Source organism: Aphanomyces invadans, assembly GCF_000520115.1.
Source record: "Aphanomyces invadans strain NJM9701 unplaced genomic scaffold supercont1.6, whole genome shotgun sequence".
Taxonomy (NCBI): Eukaryota; Oomycota; class Saprolegniomycetes; order Saprolegniales; family Verrucalvaceae; genus Aphanomyces; species Aphanomyces invadans.
Window position 1 is genome coordinate 1023199 of NW_008580151.1, and position 16212 is coordinate 1039410.

The 16212-nt window shown below is 49.0% G+C and overlaps 5 protein-coding genes across 7 annotated transcripts; 2 read left to right on the plus strand and 3 right to left on the minus strand.

Annotated features, from left to right (window-relative positions):
- Positions 1 to 3001: 3001 nt before the first annotated feature.
- H310_03968 (hypothetical protein) lies at positions 3002 to 3367 on the plus strand (the record flags this gene model as incomplete). The annotated part of the gene is made up of 1 exon (XM_008868061.1): positions 3002 to 3367. One exon carries the CDS (start codon positions 3002 to 3004, stop codon positions 3365 to 3367), a length of 366 nt encoding a protein of 121 aa, XP_008866283.1.
- Positions 3368 to 7571: 4204 nt separating this feature from the next.
- Positions 7572 to 8696, minus strand: H310_03969 (hypothetical protein; the record flags this gene model as incomplete). The annotated part of the gene is made up of 2 exons (XM_008868062.1): positions 7572 to 7621; positions 8066 to 8696. The coding sequence occupies 2 exons, from the start codon at positions 8694 to 8696 to the stop codon at positions 7572 to 7574; spliced, it is 681 nt and encodes a 226-aa protein (XP_008866284.1).
- Positions 8697 to 9110: 414 nt separating this feature from the next.
- On the plus strand, positions 9111 to 9886 carry H310_03970 (hypothetical protein). Its single transcript, XM_008868063.1, has one exon. It carries the CDS (start codon positions 9155 to 9157, stop codon positions 9704 to 9706), a length of 552 nt encoding a protein of 183 aa, XP_008866285.1. The 5' UTR covers positions 9111 to 9154; the 3' UTR covers positions 9707 to 9886.
- H310_03971 (hypothetical protein) lies at positions 9133 to 11830 on the minus strand. 3 transcript variants are annotated; one of them, XM_008868066.1, is made up of 8 exons: positions 11575 to 11830; positions 11499 to 11523; positions 11357 to 11455; positions 11158 to 11270; positions 11004 to 11111; positions 10828 to 10948; positions 10642 to 10725; positions 9133 to 10584 (listed from the first exon to the last, which is right to left on the minus strand). In XM_008868066.1, exons 1-8 carry the CDS (start codon positions 11811 to 11813, stop codon positions 9733 to 9735), a joined length of 1641 nt encoding a protein of 546 aa, XP_008866288.1. In that variant the 5' UTR covers positions 11814 to 11830; the 3' UTR covers positions 9133 to 9732. The 3 variants fall into 3 exon arrangements, with proteins under 3 accessions (XP_008866288.1, XP_008866287.1, XP_008866286.1); XM_008868065.1 differs by having other exon boundaries at positions 11158 to 11455; XM_008868064.1 differs by having other exon boundaries at positions 11357 to 11523.
- A 99-nt stretch (positions 11831 to 11929) lies between these two features.
- Positions 11930 to 13841, minus strand: H310_03972 (hypothetical protein). Its single transcript, XM_008868067.1, has one exon. It carries the CDS (start codon positions 13712 to 13714, stop codon positions 12086 to 12088), a length of 1629 nt encoding a protein of 542 aa, XP_008866289.1. The 5' UTR covers positions 13715 to 13841; the 3' UTR covers positions 11930 to 12085.
- Positions 13842 to 16212: the final 2371 nt, after the last annotated feature.

Below are 16212 nucleotides of genomic sequence, written 5' to 3' on the forward strand. Positions count from 1 at the left end.
GAGTGGCAAAGCAGGTCATTTAAAGTTGGCGGGCGCGCGAATTTTATTATTAACCAATTAAGCGTAGGCATTTTTCATTGTAGAGCATGATTGGCTTAAATATTCTCGCGTATAGTGGTACATTTCCTTAAACTTCGGTGGGCGTTATATCCCATCGTTACCTGTATATCCAGTAGCATACAAACTTTAAGACAACATGATTTACATATATGGGCTTTACGAAACAAACTTGTTTCGTAACTCCATATATTTTGAGGGCTTCGTGTTTCGTAAATCCATACTATTTAAGGGTATATCTCAAGATTGTCCAACGAGTAGAAATATTCCTCACGTTCGTTCAAGTTGAGCGTACGTGAATTTATATTCCAAATCGTCCGTCGCGGCATGATTGGCTAAAAATCTCATGAGCCGTAGGACGCAGCATGCCTGGCATGATGGATCAGGTGCCCTCACGGCCATGTCGCAAGTCAAAAACCTCACCAAAGGATGCATTTTTCATGCTGCTGTCTGTGCTTAAGCACTGCAATGCTTGGGATAAACACGCCCTCGACTTCAACATGAAGGCTCCAACATTCGAAAAGATGATCCAGCGTGTCATTGACATCGTTGAACCAATTCTATACGAGCACTATGTAATGCCTGTCAACATGACCCGTCAAGTCGAACAAGGAAATGCTTTTGCCAACTTTCCGTCAGCACTGTATTGTACGGATGTCAAGTTTCAGCCCTCGTATCGACCAACTGGACGTTTCGACGAGGCCAAGCCCTACTTCTCGGGAAAGCACAAGCTCTACGGTATGAAGCTAGAGTACTCCGTTGCTTACCCCGGGGTTGCAGTCGATATGCCAGATCACACACCAGACTCAGTTTCTGATTTGACCATTTTCAAGCAACGTCGGCATATCCACCAAGAAATGATTCGGAAGTCAGCGCCCGAATTGGACACGGTGGGCCATGACGAAGGTTCCGACGAGTACCCAGACTCTTGGAGTGTCCTTGTGGACATGGGCTATCAAGGGTTAAGAAGTGAGGTTCGAGCAATTCACTCGACTCGAAGACCCCAAGGTGGACTCCTCTCAGCCCGAGAGCTGGAACGAAATGGGCGTGTGTCTTCCGACTGGGTTCTCGTCGAGAATTATTTTGGTCGGATCTGCAGCCTTTGGAAAATTATGCGCGAGACGTACAAGTGGAACAAAAACCGTTTTGACGTTGTCTCAAGATTATGCTGTGCACTCACCAACGCTCATGTGTCGTAGATGCCGCAACGAGGTACTGACGGAATTTACTACTACTGATTTCCCCCCGACTTTGGAACGGCTAAATCACGATAATTTCTGGAAATGAATAATATCAAATGACAAAGTTCATTCAAATATTCACCTGCATGCATGATATCAATGTGGATAAAGTCAATTCAGAGATGAAGCTGCGCATGATGTTGGGCGACAAACATGCCTTGCATGTTAAGCATTTACAAGAACCACATTTGACGTATTCCGAGCTGGCACTTTGGGCTAAGGAGACGTTCAATCTGTGCTCTACGCCATCGAAGCAGACCGTCGGACGCGCCATCGCGTACCTCTGATCTAGGCCATGGCCTGGTCGAAGGAGACATGGCGCAGTGTTTCGCAAGTAACCATCTCAAACTGCTGGAAACGAACTGGCATTCTTGACAGCGAACCATCGGTTCAGCCAATCTTGAGTGAAAACTAATAACTGTGATTCCTTATATACTGTCAAAAATGCACTTTTTTGCCTGTTCCAAAGTCGGGGGGAAATCAGTATGATGTTTTGTCTCGCTACAGCAGCATGTCAAATGAGGCGACAAGAAGGCACAGTCGAGCGCAGACTCGGTATAGTGCCCGTCGTGCAAGGCGACTGGAGCTCACGTCGCCCAAGGTTAATCGACGACAGTCGTTTTTCTAGCTGGAATTTCTTGGATTTGATATTTTTTGATATCGAAGAATTCCAAAAATTAATACAAGCGGGATTTGAACCCGGGTCACACACTTAGGGCCCGTCTGGATGCAACGCAATACCATAGTAAGTCCCCTAGAACATGCAAATTCAAGGTTCGGAAAATAAACTTGAATCATGCGAAAGGGCTGTCTGGGTGCCCGAAAATTTATTCCCAAACGGCAGTTTTGAAGGAAAACCGCAATTCCGAAAATACAGCGCAGACTTGCATTTTGAAACTTGCGTTGCACCCCATGAAGCAGGCGTTGTGTTTGCGTTTCTTGCGGCTGCGTACTTTCCGCCGTCGACGCCAACTCATGATGATGTACATCGTGTACCACTACAATGCCTACATGCTCAAGAACCCCAAGCGCGAGTCGATCCTCACAGGTCGCATGTGGGTTGAAGAGATCGTTCGTGGCAACCCGCACTGGGTAGTTGAGAACTTTCGAATGACAATCGACTGCTTTCAACGACTTGTCCGCCGAGCTTGTCAAGCGCGGCTTGCCACGCTTCCTTTCCAAGGACAAGAACATGATGGATCAGCTCAATCATCCAAGTCGCGTCTCGTTCATCCGCCCACACGGAACGGCTGTGTTCCATCATGCAAATCGACTGCTACCCCCTCTCTGTGGATTGGACTTTACTGGATATTTTTCTTCTTCATCTACAATAGATCTCTGGTGCATTTACGCAGTTTTTGTTGAGTTGCGAAAGTTGATATTAACGTTCGGCTAAGAAGTCGTATCAAATTTTGTAGGTGATCAAGTATTCAGTAATTCAGCGAATACACACTTGATATCGGGCAAATGCCATGTGATTGAATCACTGAAGAATTCACGTCATGAATTGCAAGATGGCAAAGGAATACAAAAGTTGCAACGTAATTGACTTGCTTCTACGTAACTGTATAGCTCGTACGATTCTGCACACCTCTACCATAACTATCGCAACAATCACAATTCAATTGTTCCCAACGCCCCCAATAGAACCCAACTCGGTTCTCGAACGTCTTCAACGCCAAATTGAGGACGAAAACCTCAACATGGAAGAGATGAGCCAAATCAACCTCGAACATTCTCAACAAGTCGAGGAGGACTTCCCAACACCCATCATGGATCGTTACTACTTCCAAGGTGGCAACAACGCCCTCGCCACCATGGTAAATCTCACTCAATGCGAATTCAAAATGGTCTGGGCGATTGTCGAGTCCGTCCTGGTTTCAGCGTGGACGCTCGGTCGGGGACGAAAATCTCCTGTGTCCGCCAAGGATGCCCTCTTCATGACACTTGCCGTGTTGAAGCACTACAACGCTTGGGACAAACACGCTTTGGATTTTGGTACGAAGGCTCCTACCTTTGAGAAAATGGCCCAACGTGTCTTGGACCTTGTGGAGCCTGTCTTGTTCTAGCACTGCGTGAAGCCGCCAACAATGACGGAGCAAGTGCGCAAAAGCCATGTTTTTGAAAACTTTCCGTCGGCCTGGTACTGCACTGATGTCAAGTTTCAACATCGTACCGCCCAACTGGCCGATTTGATGAGGCCAAACACTGCTTCTCTGGTAAGCATAAACTCTATGGCCTCAAGCTCGGTACAGTAGCATGTCAGCCGAGAAGATTAGAAAAAGGAGTCGCACTCAAGAACAAAATCGTGCTCGACGCGCGAGACGTCTTGAAGCGGCCTCACCTCAATTTGACCGTCGTTGGTCAGTGTGTAGTTGTAATCGAAGATACCTTTTCCACTTGATTATTTTCTGGACTTAGTGATAATGACTTGAAACTGCGTTGCGATATTCATGTAATAATTTCTTGAAGTTTATGAAAAAGACTTGCCACTGCCCATGATCGAACCACAGGGCCCTTCCTCTATCGCTTGGATGCCGTCGCTCTAACCGCTGGTGGTTGAGCCACCTGCCAAGCCGTAGTTACTTTTGAAAGCAATATCAGTCAAAACATATGGAACGACAAGATCAAGTAAATGATCAAGTTGATTGTCAACTTTGTCATTACCCGAGTCACAGAGAAAAGGTGGGAATAAATGATCAGCTATCTTCGTTTCAGTCATTGACCTCGATAAACAACGGTAAGCACGTTCTCATTCAACACACAGCCACTGAACAAGAGGTCTACTGGCTGTTTTGGAATCCAGACAGTGCAATAGCTGCAGAACGAGAATTGTATATTCTCCCGAATTTTCAGCATTCGAAATGTGCAAAAACGCAAGGTTATTTAAAACCACCTAGTGTCTTCAGCTACAGAATTCATAGAAATGGCAGGCAAAAAGTGGAATTTCGAGGTGGTATCATCGCCAGGGAGAATTATCGTCCATATAGCGTGTCTTCAGCATGACTACATCAACTAATGCAAATACCTATCCCCAAAAGTACATCGTTTGGTGGGGCCATGATACTTCAAATGTTCCGTACTCTGGTGATGTCCATGTAAAAAGATACAAAACAAACCTACCGTATCGAAAAAAGAACATATGCTTTTTTGTGAGAGACCAAATGATCAGTTTGACAATCGACAACGACTTCATTCAATCGTAGAAACATATTTGTATTAAATGAAAAAATTCATTTATTTTTGTCAGTGGTTCAATCAATGATCACTTTCCACGTTCTGACTTGAAACTAAGCCATTGAACAAGAAGTCTAATATACGTTTCGATCGAATTTTTACAGGTTGGCCAAACTGATTGGAGATTAAGCCACTTTGAATGAAAATGCTTCGAGATGTACAGTACAATTGAGGCTCGAAGAAATTGTAACTTGGAACCACATTGATTGCTGTTTGGTTACTTTGAAGGGGCAGCGGTGTACAGTAGTATACCTTGTAAATTTAGTGGATTTCCGGCCGCTACGCGTTGACAAGAGCTTTGTATCTTCGAACCGAGTTAATAGCTGACCTAAATCTTGTAAAACAGACAACGACGATAGTCTGTCCAATATCTTATAATTCATCGTGATATGAAAGGTTCTACGGCAACTTTGTAGCCATTCATAGCTTTCATGAGTACGACGGCCTTGAGCTTGGTTGATGTGATGCACGAACACTTTGAGTCGAGACGGTGTTGTCTTTTCATTCACAACTGTTCACTTCATATGTTCGACTCAAAATTTAATGACTTTGCTCAGGCAGGATAATATTTATTCCTGGGCTTGACGGAAATTCCATTCCGGGAATACTTTATTTGGTGGAATATGAGTACAGTACTGTATATCGTTGCCGTCAAGATGCCTCTATGCCGTTTTCACGTATCTCCTGAAGTGACAAATTGTAATGTCAAATGCCATACTCCCTCTGTCCCACATTACTCGTCGATTTGAAAAACACACTTGTTCCATAATGCTGAAACACAAACGCATTTGACTGGCTTACAAAAATTCTCAGCACTTTCATTGGTTATTTATGCCCTCGCCTACAAGAGAAGCGAGACAGGGCTTTGTCTTTAACCGTGTAGCGCTTTCTAGGACCAACTCTGCCTGGTTTTGTTGGACTCGACAGTTCCGCTCTTGCGAAACTTTCGCCAGATGGCGGAAACCACGAGCGCACTGACGTCAAGTTCTTTAGCAGTTTTGGCGAAAGCGCCGTGGATCAGCCATCAAGCTTTAAGGGGTTTAAGGGGGGGTGTACATGTCGGACCACCTCGTGTCGCTTGGCGCTGAGGAAACCTCGCGTAAGGATTGGGGCATGGCGGCAAATTCAAATGTGTGTTGATCTTTATATGTGGTGTGTTTTTATTCGGGTGGTGAAAATGAGAAGTTGATTTTGGGCGCCAAAATTCAAGTTACGCTCTTGACAGCCAATGAATGGTTCCTTTGGATTTTTATGCTCTTCATTGAATGATAACTTTCATCAAGTTTGGTAATGAAATGAATTTGTGGGGTCGTTGAGAAGCCAAATCGACGAATAATATGGGACAGAGGAAGTACATGGGGAGTGGTGCCATCGCGTGACCTCATGTGCTGGGTGTACTGTATTCCTAGTTGACCACAGTGAACCCCGGAAAAAGCCGATGTATTTTCATACTTACTGTTAAATGCTGGTAATAAAGACAAATGTATTAATACGCAACTCAGTCCGACTTGATTGGCTATAATCAGGTGAGTTTATCTCAGCCAGTCACAGTTGTTTCAGTAATCTGCACCTGCAATTGGAATATTAATTACATTTCTGAAGTGGAATTGAAGGACACAGGTGGCAGAATTTTTTACAATAGGTATGTTATGGAGGGGGTCGGCTTTTTGAGTTGTTGGCAATTTCCGACTTCTACGCCAAACCGAATCAGTTTGATTACAGAGAACGAGGGAATGTAAGCCACACCGAAGTATTCATGGTTACTAAAAAATCAATGCCAATCAGGGTTAATGAATGAAACTCTGCAATTGAATTGGCCAAAAAAATTATGCGCCAATATGACAATTTAAACCTCACACGACCGGAACTTTCACATTTATAGAAGTTTAGATTTTGTCAGAAGAATTATTCTGAGGCCGGGTTTGGATGCCTCAAGTTTTAATTGTCAACTAAAATAGATGAAAAAAATCCCGTTTCAAAGTGGAGTTTCGAATCAAATTAAAAAAATGTGGTTGTTCTGTTTGGACGCCTCAAGAATTTGAATTCCAGACGACATTTGCCATGAACAGACGCATGATCGCTCTGTTCATTCGATATTGGGTTCTGCGCCGCCGGAGAGACTTTCTGCTCATGTTCTGCAGATACTTCTACGCGAACTACCTCGTCAAGACGCCGAAGCGTGTGTCCATTCTCTCCGGGTCGCAGTGGATGGACGAAATGCTGCACAGAAACGAAAGCGCATTCGTCGAAAACTTTCGCATGCCGAAAGCAATATTCAGTGCTCTGGCACGTGAGCTCAGTACCCATGGTGGCTTGTCCAGTACCCGTCGCATCGAAGTCACGGAACAGTTGGGAATGTTCCTCTTCGTCTCTGGTCAGCATGCGTCAAGCGCTCAGCTCCAACAACGTTTTCAACACTCTGGCGAGACTATTCATCGACATATCCACAGAGTCGTTTCCTCCATTGCTGGAATGGCTCAGACCTTCATCCAGATCCCATCGGACGACAGCACAGTGCCGAGAGAGATCTATGGCAATCCTAAGTTCTTTCCGTTCTTCGAGCATTGCCGCATGGCCGTCGATGGTACCCATATTCCTGTTTCGGTGCCCGAAGCATTGGTAGCTCCATTTCAGGGTCGAAAAGGTGTCACGATGAATGTTCTTGCTGCATGTGACTTTGATTTGATGTTTACTTATGTGCTTGCTGGATGGGAAGGTTCCGCCGGTGATGGGAAGGTGTATGCTGATGCTTTGACTAAAGGTTACAGGCTTTCTGCGACTCTATTTGATCTTATGGATGCTGGATTTGCCTTGACTACGAAGTGTTTGACGCCATACCGATCTACCCGCTATCATTTGAAAGAGTATGGACGCGGTCGACAAGCGCCTCAGAACAAAGAGGAACTTTTTAATCTTCGCCACGCCATGTTACGCAATGCTATCGAGAGGATTTTCGGAATCCTCAAACGGCGCTTTCCTGTGCTTTCGACCCCGGTGCAATACGATTACGTCTTCCAAGTCGAATTGGTCATGGCGCTATGTGTCGTGCACAGCTTCGTTCGAGTCCATGGGTGCCGCCACGATGTCTACGTTGCCCAAGCCATTCAAGACATGCGAATTTGACGAGGGGAGCCGCTACATGAATCCGATAGACCACAGCATCATCCCGAAATGGAGAGTAACGAAGCGAAAGAATGGCGCGACGGAATTGCGGAGAATATGTGGACATACCAGGAAACAATGACAAGACGCAATCTGCGACGATCAAGCACGCGCGAAACAGCAGTCGTTTAGTGCGGTTTAGCAACACTAACGCGAAATCGCGTGCAATCAATCCATGAGAATTTGTCGGTGTAACCAGGAAGCTCGTAAGCTTCCACGCAGTCGCAAAAATACCGTTGCTTTGGCTTCATTCGCGACCACATCAATGGCTTTCAACATTTCGCTTTCGTCCAAAAGCAAGTCGAAATCGCTCTGCAGTATGTCCAACGACGCCTCAACAGCAGTGCACACAGTCTTATCAGAATCACCTTGAATGGCGGCCGATGCAAACGCTGCCAGTTCCTTGGATATACTTTCAGTTTGTGACTTGAGCTCGACTGCCATCGTGGATGCCGCTGAACGCCGGACTCGTCTTGGAGGGGAAGAGCTGCCAGGACACGGTCGCTTCGATGATGCTGTTGCAATGCTCGCATTGATGGTGCTGTTTTCATCCTCACTTCGTCCATTCTGAGAATCGTGTTCGTCGTCTTCGAGTTGCCCAATCACGCCTGGTACTTTGCAGGAAGCGACACTTGATGATTGAGCATACACACCCGTTGCCAAGGTGCCTTCGTAGAGAACTTCGCACAAATCGTACAACGGAAACGGCTTGTTCTTCCAACGCTCCATGTCTTTGCCCTTGCCAGCGAGGAATGCGTCCCAGGTCGTCGAAACACATACCACCAACGACCTTGACCGCTCCCACCTCATTCCAGAAGCATTTGCCATGCGAGAAAGCAAAGAAAATCGCTCCTTGATCGCCGTGTTCCGGGATTTAAGTTGCAGCATGGTAAACGCGCAGTCAGGGACTTCGTTTAACTTTGCCAGCGCTGCCACCCACGCCTCCTTTTTGAATCCATTGTTGGAACGTTTTCCCAACACGTTGGCCTGGTGAATCATTTCGTTGATCCACAGAGCGTCAAGTTCGTCATTCCAGATTGTCACGATGTTCCCCCTTCAGTGTCACTCACTGAAGGGGTCACTCAGAGAATGACGAAAAGACAGGACATGCTGCCTTTTCTCGAAAAATTGGACCTTGATGGCTCCATTTTTTTTCTATCACAAAACAATAAATACTTGACGTATTTTTGGGTTTTATTCATGTGGATTGTGGCAGCCAAAGGCGGTTTTGGAGAAAATGTGAATATTGTCAGAAAAAAGTTATTTTGTTTTGAAAACCTGTGTTTTCTGTCATTTTTCGTGGTATCCAAACTGGGTCTGAGGCAATTTTATTGGTCAGAAAATGTCGCGAATTTCGAAGTAGTTTGTCTCGTCAAATTGCTCTATTCTAAACTATTAATACTTCGATTTACTGTGAATTCCACGTCAAGCGCCATTTTTTGTTGCCGTCGATATCGATGTCGAATCCGTTGGGTGTCGCCGGCTATGGGTCGGACTCGTCCGACAGCGAGACTGAGAAGGACCAGATTGACAGTGATGTGCCACTACCAACTGCTGAGAGTACTGGCGCTGAAGTATCGAGTGAAGCATTCAAGGCGGGTCCTCCCGGAGTCACCAATCTTGTACCTCCTACCTACGAGGATGGCAGTCCAGACGTACCGGCGCTTCCAGATTTGCCAGACTTGCCACGAGCACGCTGCGATCCTACACTTCAAGCCAAGATCAACAAGTACCTCGAGCACAAAGAGCGCGGAATGAGCTTCATCGAGAGCTTGCGCAACAAAAAGGAGTTCGACAACCCTTACATTCTGGCCAAAGTCGTCGAGTACTTCAGCATTGAAGAGATGCAAACCAATTTTCCCAAAGATGTGTTCGACCCATACGGCTACGACTTGGGCGATTACATGGAGAAACTGAGCATGGAAGTCCAGAAGGAACAAGAGCGCCGTGGCATGCTCGTTCAACAAAACCCATCACTTCGGTGGACGCAGCCCAGTCTGCTGTCATAGCCCCCATCGATACACAACTAATTTCACTATTCTTCACCTTGATGGGAGTCCCCGCCATCGGCCAGGCCAAGGTCATCGACCGTGTTACCGCCCTTCCCCAGGCCCTTGCAGTATCCTCGTTGGTTTTGGAGATGCAGGGCTTCCAGCACTGGAATGATCTCATCCGTAACGTGTCGTTGCAGATGTTCCAATTTGCTCTGTGTCTTCTTGAGGTCGTCCATCAGGTCGGCCGTCTTTGCATCGATTATTTCCTTGGCCTTGCCCCACACGACAGTCGCTGAGGTTGCCTTGACATGGGCGTGGAGGGCATGATCTTGGTCTGCCAGCATCTTCTTGAGCTTGATGATCATTGTTTCGACGGCGGATTTCTCTTTTGCCAACGCGACTTCCCGCGCCACGGACGTCGCTAACGTCGCACAATGCGTGCATGGCAGCGGCAACGTGTGTATCTTGCAGCGCGCCACGAGCTTGGTCGTGTCGATCGCGTGTATCTCCATCGGGTGGTCGTACATGCACCGACCTTTTCGATTGAAGACGTGACAGAGACCAGTGTGCTTAAAGTCGGGGCACACATCGCGCTGGTTGTCCTGAGGGTACATTGCCCGGAGCCGGAGAACGCGGTTGTGGATGTGGTCGAGAGTCGTATGGGCGCAGGGGGGGACAAGCGTGCACACTTTGCACCGCTTGAGGGGCGCGCTCATCTCGACAAGATCCAGCGACTCTTTCATGTGCAGTGTGCGATGAAAGAACCGGTTGACGTTTTCCATGCTCAGGTAATGGTGTGTGGTGAAGAGCTGCTGCAGTGTAACGAGGCACGGGCCAACGGCGTGCCGCAGCCGTTTGACGATGTAGTCGAGTGCTGGCCGAACGAATCCAATCTATCCGAATAAGCAATGAGAAAAACGTCGATGGGCAGGGCGACGATGTATATATACCCGTTGGTTGACGCACACCATCAAGACCTTTTCCAGCACATGGAGGTCTTCCAGCGGTCGCAGCCTCACGATCTTGCTCGTCGTCTACAAGTCATCAACATGCCACGTAATCCACCGTCCACGCGCAATAACGTCATGCTGATAACGTCACTCTCGTAAAAAGCCAATCATTGGAGATTGATCGACCTTAATCTGTTCCGTGACTTTGTTTGCATCTGGCGCGACCGTGAGCACGAAGAAGATGCCCTTCGCGTTCAAGATCTCCCATTGGGGACCAATCGAGTGCTGCTGGATGCGCGGATTCAATCTATCGCATAGGGGCGGCCTTCAACTCGATCAATTGGCAACGTCTCCTCACGTACTGGTGAAAGTTTTCGATCACGATGTATGGGAACTTCGGATGTGGCTTCGTCTTGGGGTGGTCGAAGAATCGCTTGAATCCGTCCATCTTCGACAGTAACATGGTCTCACTACGTCATGCGTTGACAATGCCGGTATGGTCGGATGGTCGCGTACTCCATCGTGGCAGCATCGAGAAGTAGGATGCGGCGTTTTCGGTCGGCTGCGTCAGGGTACAATTTCTTGACGAATAAATGGACGAACGATGTTTTCCCGCCAAGTTCTTTGCCCTGCTCAAAGTTTCATCTTGAGAGCGATCTGTAGACGATGGGACTGTCCATGGCTGTGCGTGAGGGAGGGACATGGCTTTACTGACCGTCACAACGATGTTGATTCCGTCTTGATAGTATTCAATTGGGTCAGACAATTCCACCAAGTCTTGCATCGCAGTCGCATTGTTGAGGAACTCATCAGGCTATGCACGACAAATCGGTGCCGGTAGAGCGGGATGCACGTACAGTTTCCGGGAGCATTTTTTGTATCCTGCCGATATTTCAGCCAGCATAAATGGACGAGTGCGTCGTGGTGACGTACCAACTAGGGTCGACATCAGCTGGCGACGGCATACGAGGCTTCTTTGAGCACGGGTATGCTCTGTACAGCTTGTCGATGGCATTCATGAAGCCATACTTAACACGCCAGTCCGCATGCTCTTCCTTGGATAGCTCTACTGATGGTGCGGGTACTGCGTCATTGTTCTGGGCCAGTTGCTTGCCGCTTCGTCCCGATCCACGCCGATTTAGCTGCCCTGGTCCTCCACGACCTTTCCGCATCTTGCGAATGTGGTGGATGAGTGAGAATGTCGAAAAATATTCACAAAATATTGGAAAATATTCGAAATTGTTGTTCGTCGAGGAAATCCCTCGTGCAAGGGCAAAACCACTTTTTGTTTGGGGATCGTCCAACGAATAAAAAATATTTCACATGAGTTGACTTTCTAGAGGGATTTTTATTCCAACTTTGTGGCGTAGATAATATGAAATTGCACAAAGAACACGACAAATGTGGATAAGTTAAGCGGTTGGGGGGCACAAGACCTGGGACTCTACGACCTGGACGACGACACGCTGTTGAACGAAATGATGCGAGCGACGAGGACGTTGCCCCAGAGGTTGATCACGGTCGCGAGCGGGTCCAAGATGCACTCGGCGACGAGAAGAAAACTGTACGAGTATGTGATGGGCACACCACTGAGGAACGTAAAAAGCGACACGACAATCGCGACACCGCCCGTGCGGACCGGCGGAATCGCGAGCGATGCAACGAGTGACACAGCACTGACAACGCCGAGGCGGACAAAAGTGAGCTGGTCACCGAGGCCGGCATTGTGGAAAGTCCAGATGAGAGCCATGCACACGTACAACGCGCCGCCGCTCTTGTTGATACACGTACCGATGGATGCGGCAAACCGAGCGACGTTGCGGTTGCCTGCCAAGCCATCCATGGAACGCGTCGCGACGGGGACACTCTTGCTGGACGAACTGCACGAGAAACCGTACACGAGAGCTTCTTTCATGAGCGCCATGTATCGCATTGGGTTGGTTCCCGTGCACACGAGGAGCACGAGGGGGAGCACGATGACGCAATGGCCCGTCGCGGCCAGGAGGAACGTGCCAAGGAACGCAGCGAGGCGCGGGGTGTCCGCGCTCACTGTATGCGTGTGGGCAAGCAGAGGTGCTGCGATCAGTGGGATGATAGCCACGGGGGTCACCGCAATGACATACGACAGCATCGTCTTGAAGATGGCGTGGAATTCGCGCAGGATGTCCTCCAGGCGATTGTCTCTGTCCTTGCGGCTCGTTAGACCACACGCAATGCCAAACATGATGGCGACTGTGACAACCCCCATCACGTTGTTCTCCATCAGCATGGACGCCATGTTGTTTGGTACGACGAGGTTGACCATGTACTTGATCTCGTCAATAGTGGACGGAAACGACAGCAGTCGAGGGCCCGTGCTTCGTGCTGAAAACGGAAAGTCCTTGAACGAAAAAATCTCCGTCGTCCTGTTGGTGTCGTTGGCGCTGCCGCAGACAAGGGCGCCCGTGGCCACGTCTTGGCGAAGGGTCGCAGGGCTCGCGTCGCCGCTTAATGACGGGCACTGAAACGCCATGACAGCAGAGGTATTGGCCAGTGGCGCCATATACCCATCACTGTCGAACGAGCCCGTGAATAAGTAACACCAAAAGAGCCCCTGGGCCAACGCGCAGGCGGTCGTAAAGGTCGTCAAGAGCAGCAACTGGAGCTTGCGCTTCATCTTGGACGCCACCATGTCTGACACGCACATGGCGACGTTGATGAACGCCAGTGGGATCGTGACGCAAGTGAGCGCTCGGAAGTAGAGCACGCCGACGCCGTGAAAGTACTCGGCAAAGTCTGAGTTTTCCTCGGTCATGTCGTAGATCACAGGAACTTGTTTCAGCACGACGACCAAGACAATCCCCACAACGGTGCCGAGGACAGTGCCTGGCGCGCCCAAGTACCACCGCATCCAGTTGGATTGCTCGACGAGGACGTCGTCGTCGGCGGTGGCGTGCGCCGACGTATGGGGCTTCATATCCATGATGGGTAGCATCACCGAGTCGGACACGACCGACGCGGACGTTTCATCCTGCGTGATCGAGGACGTGGGGGCGCTTTGGTCGCGCAGGAAGCGACTTTCGTGTGTCGCCATGCTTGTGTGGGATTTGCGTCTAGATTGTTAGTGCAAAGACAACCACCGTTCGACTCGGTTCCTGGTCACGTGGGCCAGCTGATTGTAGTTCGAGACGAGAGGTGTCAAGCATTCGCGTTGGGACCATGTGGCGATGGGTGTTGGGGGAGCAGCAGCCATGCCAGCTGGCACTTCAACATGGGGCAGCCCACGACTCTACGTCATGATCAAGCAAGCGGCCACGCCGTGCTCCTGCGAACAATGTTTGGCGGAGCGCCATGCTCGAGCGTACAACGTCGCCCATGCCTCGGGCGTCCATCGGTGTTATCCACGCGCTGTTGTCGCCGAGTGCGCTGTTGGCAATGGCTGCTTTGTACGTGACGAGCGTAGGCCGGCTGTATCTTCTGCACGCATGGGTGCCCTTGTAGTGCCAAGCGGGCGAGGCGAATTTACCACGGTGGTGGCCCACTCCCACCACCATACGGTAGGTATTTGGGGAATCATTAGCACACATTTCTTTTGTGTCTGGTCCACGATATAGAAGAAGCATTGGTTGCGCGAGAATGCAAGAGGGCAATGGTGACGTCGACAATGGTTGGCACACTCGACCACCAACACAAACTATGGCACGGCGACACCCTATGCCGCGACAGGGACTGGACAGCGACTTGTCGAACTTGGGCGTCCTCCGCTGAGATCCAGCATGAGGGAACAATGCCCTGCGTGCCCTCCATGACGCCTTCCTCTAGCGACGTGGTCACATCCGCTCGTATAGCCAATTCGCGCGCATGCAGGCCGCCTCGTTCGGCAGGGTGCAACGATCGCCTTATCCGGAAGATTATCCGTCTCTCGCAAAACAGGGAATTCCTCAACATACGTTCCAACTCACCCATTCGCTCCGTCCTCGAGATGACTGCGCTTGCATCATGTTCCTGACCAAGTGCAAAAAAGTCCTCGTGGGCGTGAAAAGGTCCACACGGACTGCTTTTTTGGATACAGTGATACCTCACATTTTGCACCCCACTCAAAATGAATCAACTGCATAATATGATTCGACGTCAAGTACTTGATGTGTAGTCTTCAGAGGTCTGTTAGAATTTATATTTTGGAGATGGTGCAAAATGTGAGGTATCACTGTATCTGAGAATGAAAGGGTGGGGTCGCCTTGATCACAGTTGGCGACGCGCGAGAAACCCGACTAGAGCCGGAGCGTGGAGAGTGGTGGATGATGAACAACTGTCCATACGGCGGCCTGCTAAAGGGAGCATGTTTCGGGACAATGAAGAATACCGGAAAATCATCCGGATAGGCACCTAGATAAGTACATCTAACCCAAGGACTGCCTCAACTTTAGCGAGGATCCAAGCCTCTCGTGTCATCGAATAACCGTACTTCTCGTCGGGAAAGTTGCAGGTAGGCCGTGTCACCGTGTCAACCCCACACAGATCTTACTTGTACCGAAATACTACTACCAGTCAAGGACTGGTACAAGGAAATTCCAGGATTGCCCCTACAACGCTGCATGGGAATTACCCAGAGCAACCGCATGTTTTCCCTGAGTCGCTTTTCCGGGTGCACAACTGTACATGAAATTCTCGAGACCGTCCATCAAAAAGGGCAGATATTTCCCACGAGGTCGAAGGTAAGCGTTTGGAATGCACTTCCATAACTTCCATCTTGGCTGGGCCTGCAAAAGTATCATGTGTTTACGTCACTTTAGTAAAGTCCTTGGAGGTTGTACTCCTTTCCGAGTCTGTAGCGTTGGGCCGCAAAGTCGGGGTTGGAAAGTGCCCCACGATGCTGTGTACCAACCAAGGATTGGGGCCCGCCAAGCACCCTCCACAATGCCCATCGCCCGTCATGCTGACAAGTTGAAATTGTATAAACTTTGGCACAGTATGCTGAGTCAGTTTGAAGCGATTTTACTGTTGCGGGATTGGACGACCCAGTCAACGGATGAGAAGCTCTTCAGGAGGTAGCCGTCATCGTCACAGTCCACGCCATCGTCACCGTAGTTGCAGCCGTCGTCGGTGGGGACGGTGGTTTACGCCATAACAGTCAAAGTCGTCGTCCTCATAGTCTCCCGTGGTGATGGAAGAAGGTGCGGAAGTCGGAGCAGTCAGCAGCGGTTTGCGACTAGGACCAGACATAGTGGTCGTAGGGAAAGTGGGCAGAGGCTTGCGGGTAGCGCCTCGTGCAGCTTGGCGGGCTGACGACGCAGCATATTTTGATCCACCACCCCACTTGCCAGGTTCAATCTCAGCGTCAATCATACAATCATATAAGGACTTAACTGTCCACGCCTCAAGGGAACAATTTTCTGTGATGTATGTTGGTTGGTATACGTCCTTGGCCACATCGACTTGAATTTACACCAGCTAAACAGTCGTGATAATGTGAGTTCATATTGTTGACACTTTCGTCAACAAGTATTTTTCTGTGCGAAGTGATGCAGTTATCGTGAGCGCAGACCTCAAGAAGTGCTTCGACGTAACAATCGAATGAGTGGGGCTTGTGAC

Excerpts from the sequence above, each read along its gene's own strand:
- H310_03970 (XM_008868063.1), top strand. The coding sequence starts at position 9,155 with ATGTCGAATCCGTTGGGTGTCGCCGGCTATGGGTCGGACTCGTCCGAC.
- H310_03971 (XM_008868066.1), bottom strand. The coding sequence starts at position 11,813 with ATGCGGAAAGGTCGTGGAGGACCAGGGCAGCTAAATCGGCGTGGATCG. Across the intron at positions 11,524-11,574 it reads GCTGATGTCGACCCTAGTTG|GATACAAAAAATGCTCCCGG; the intron begins GTACGTCACCAC and ends AAATATCGGCAG. Across the intron at positions 11,271-11,356 it reads GAATCAACATCGTTGTGACG|GGCAAAGAACTTGGCGGGAA; the intron begins GTCAGTAAAGCC and ends AACTTTGAGCAG.
- H310_03972 (XM_008868067.1), bottom strand. The coding sequence starts at position 13,714 with ATGGCGACACACGAAAGTCGCTTCCTGCGCGACCAAAGCGCCCCCACG.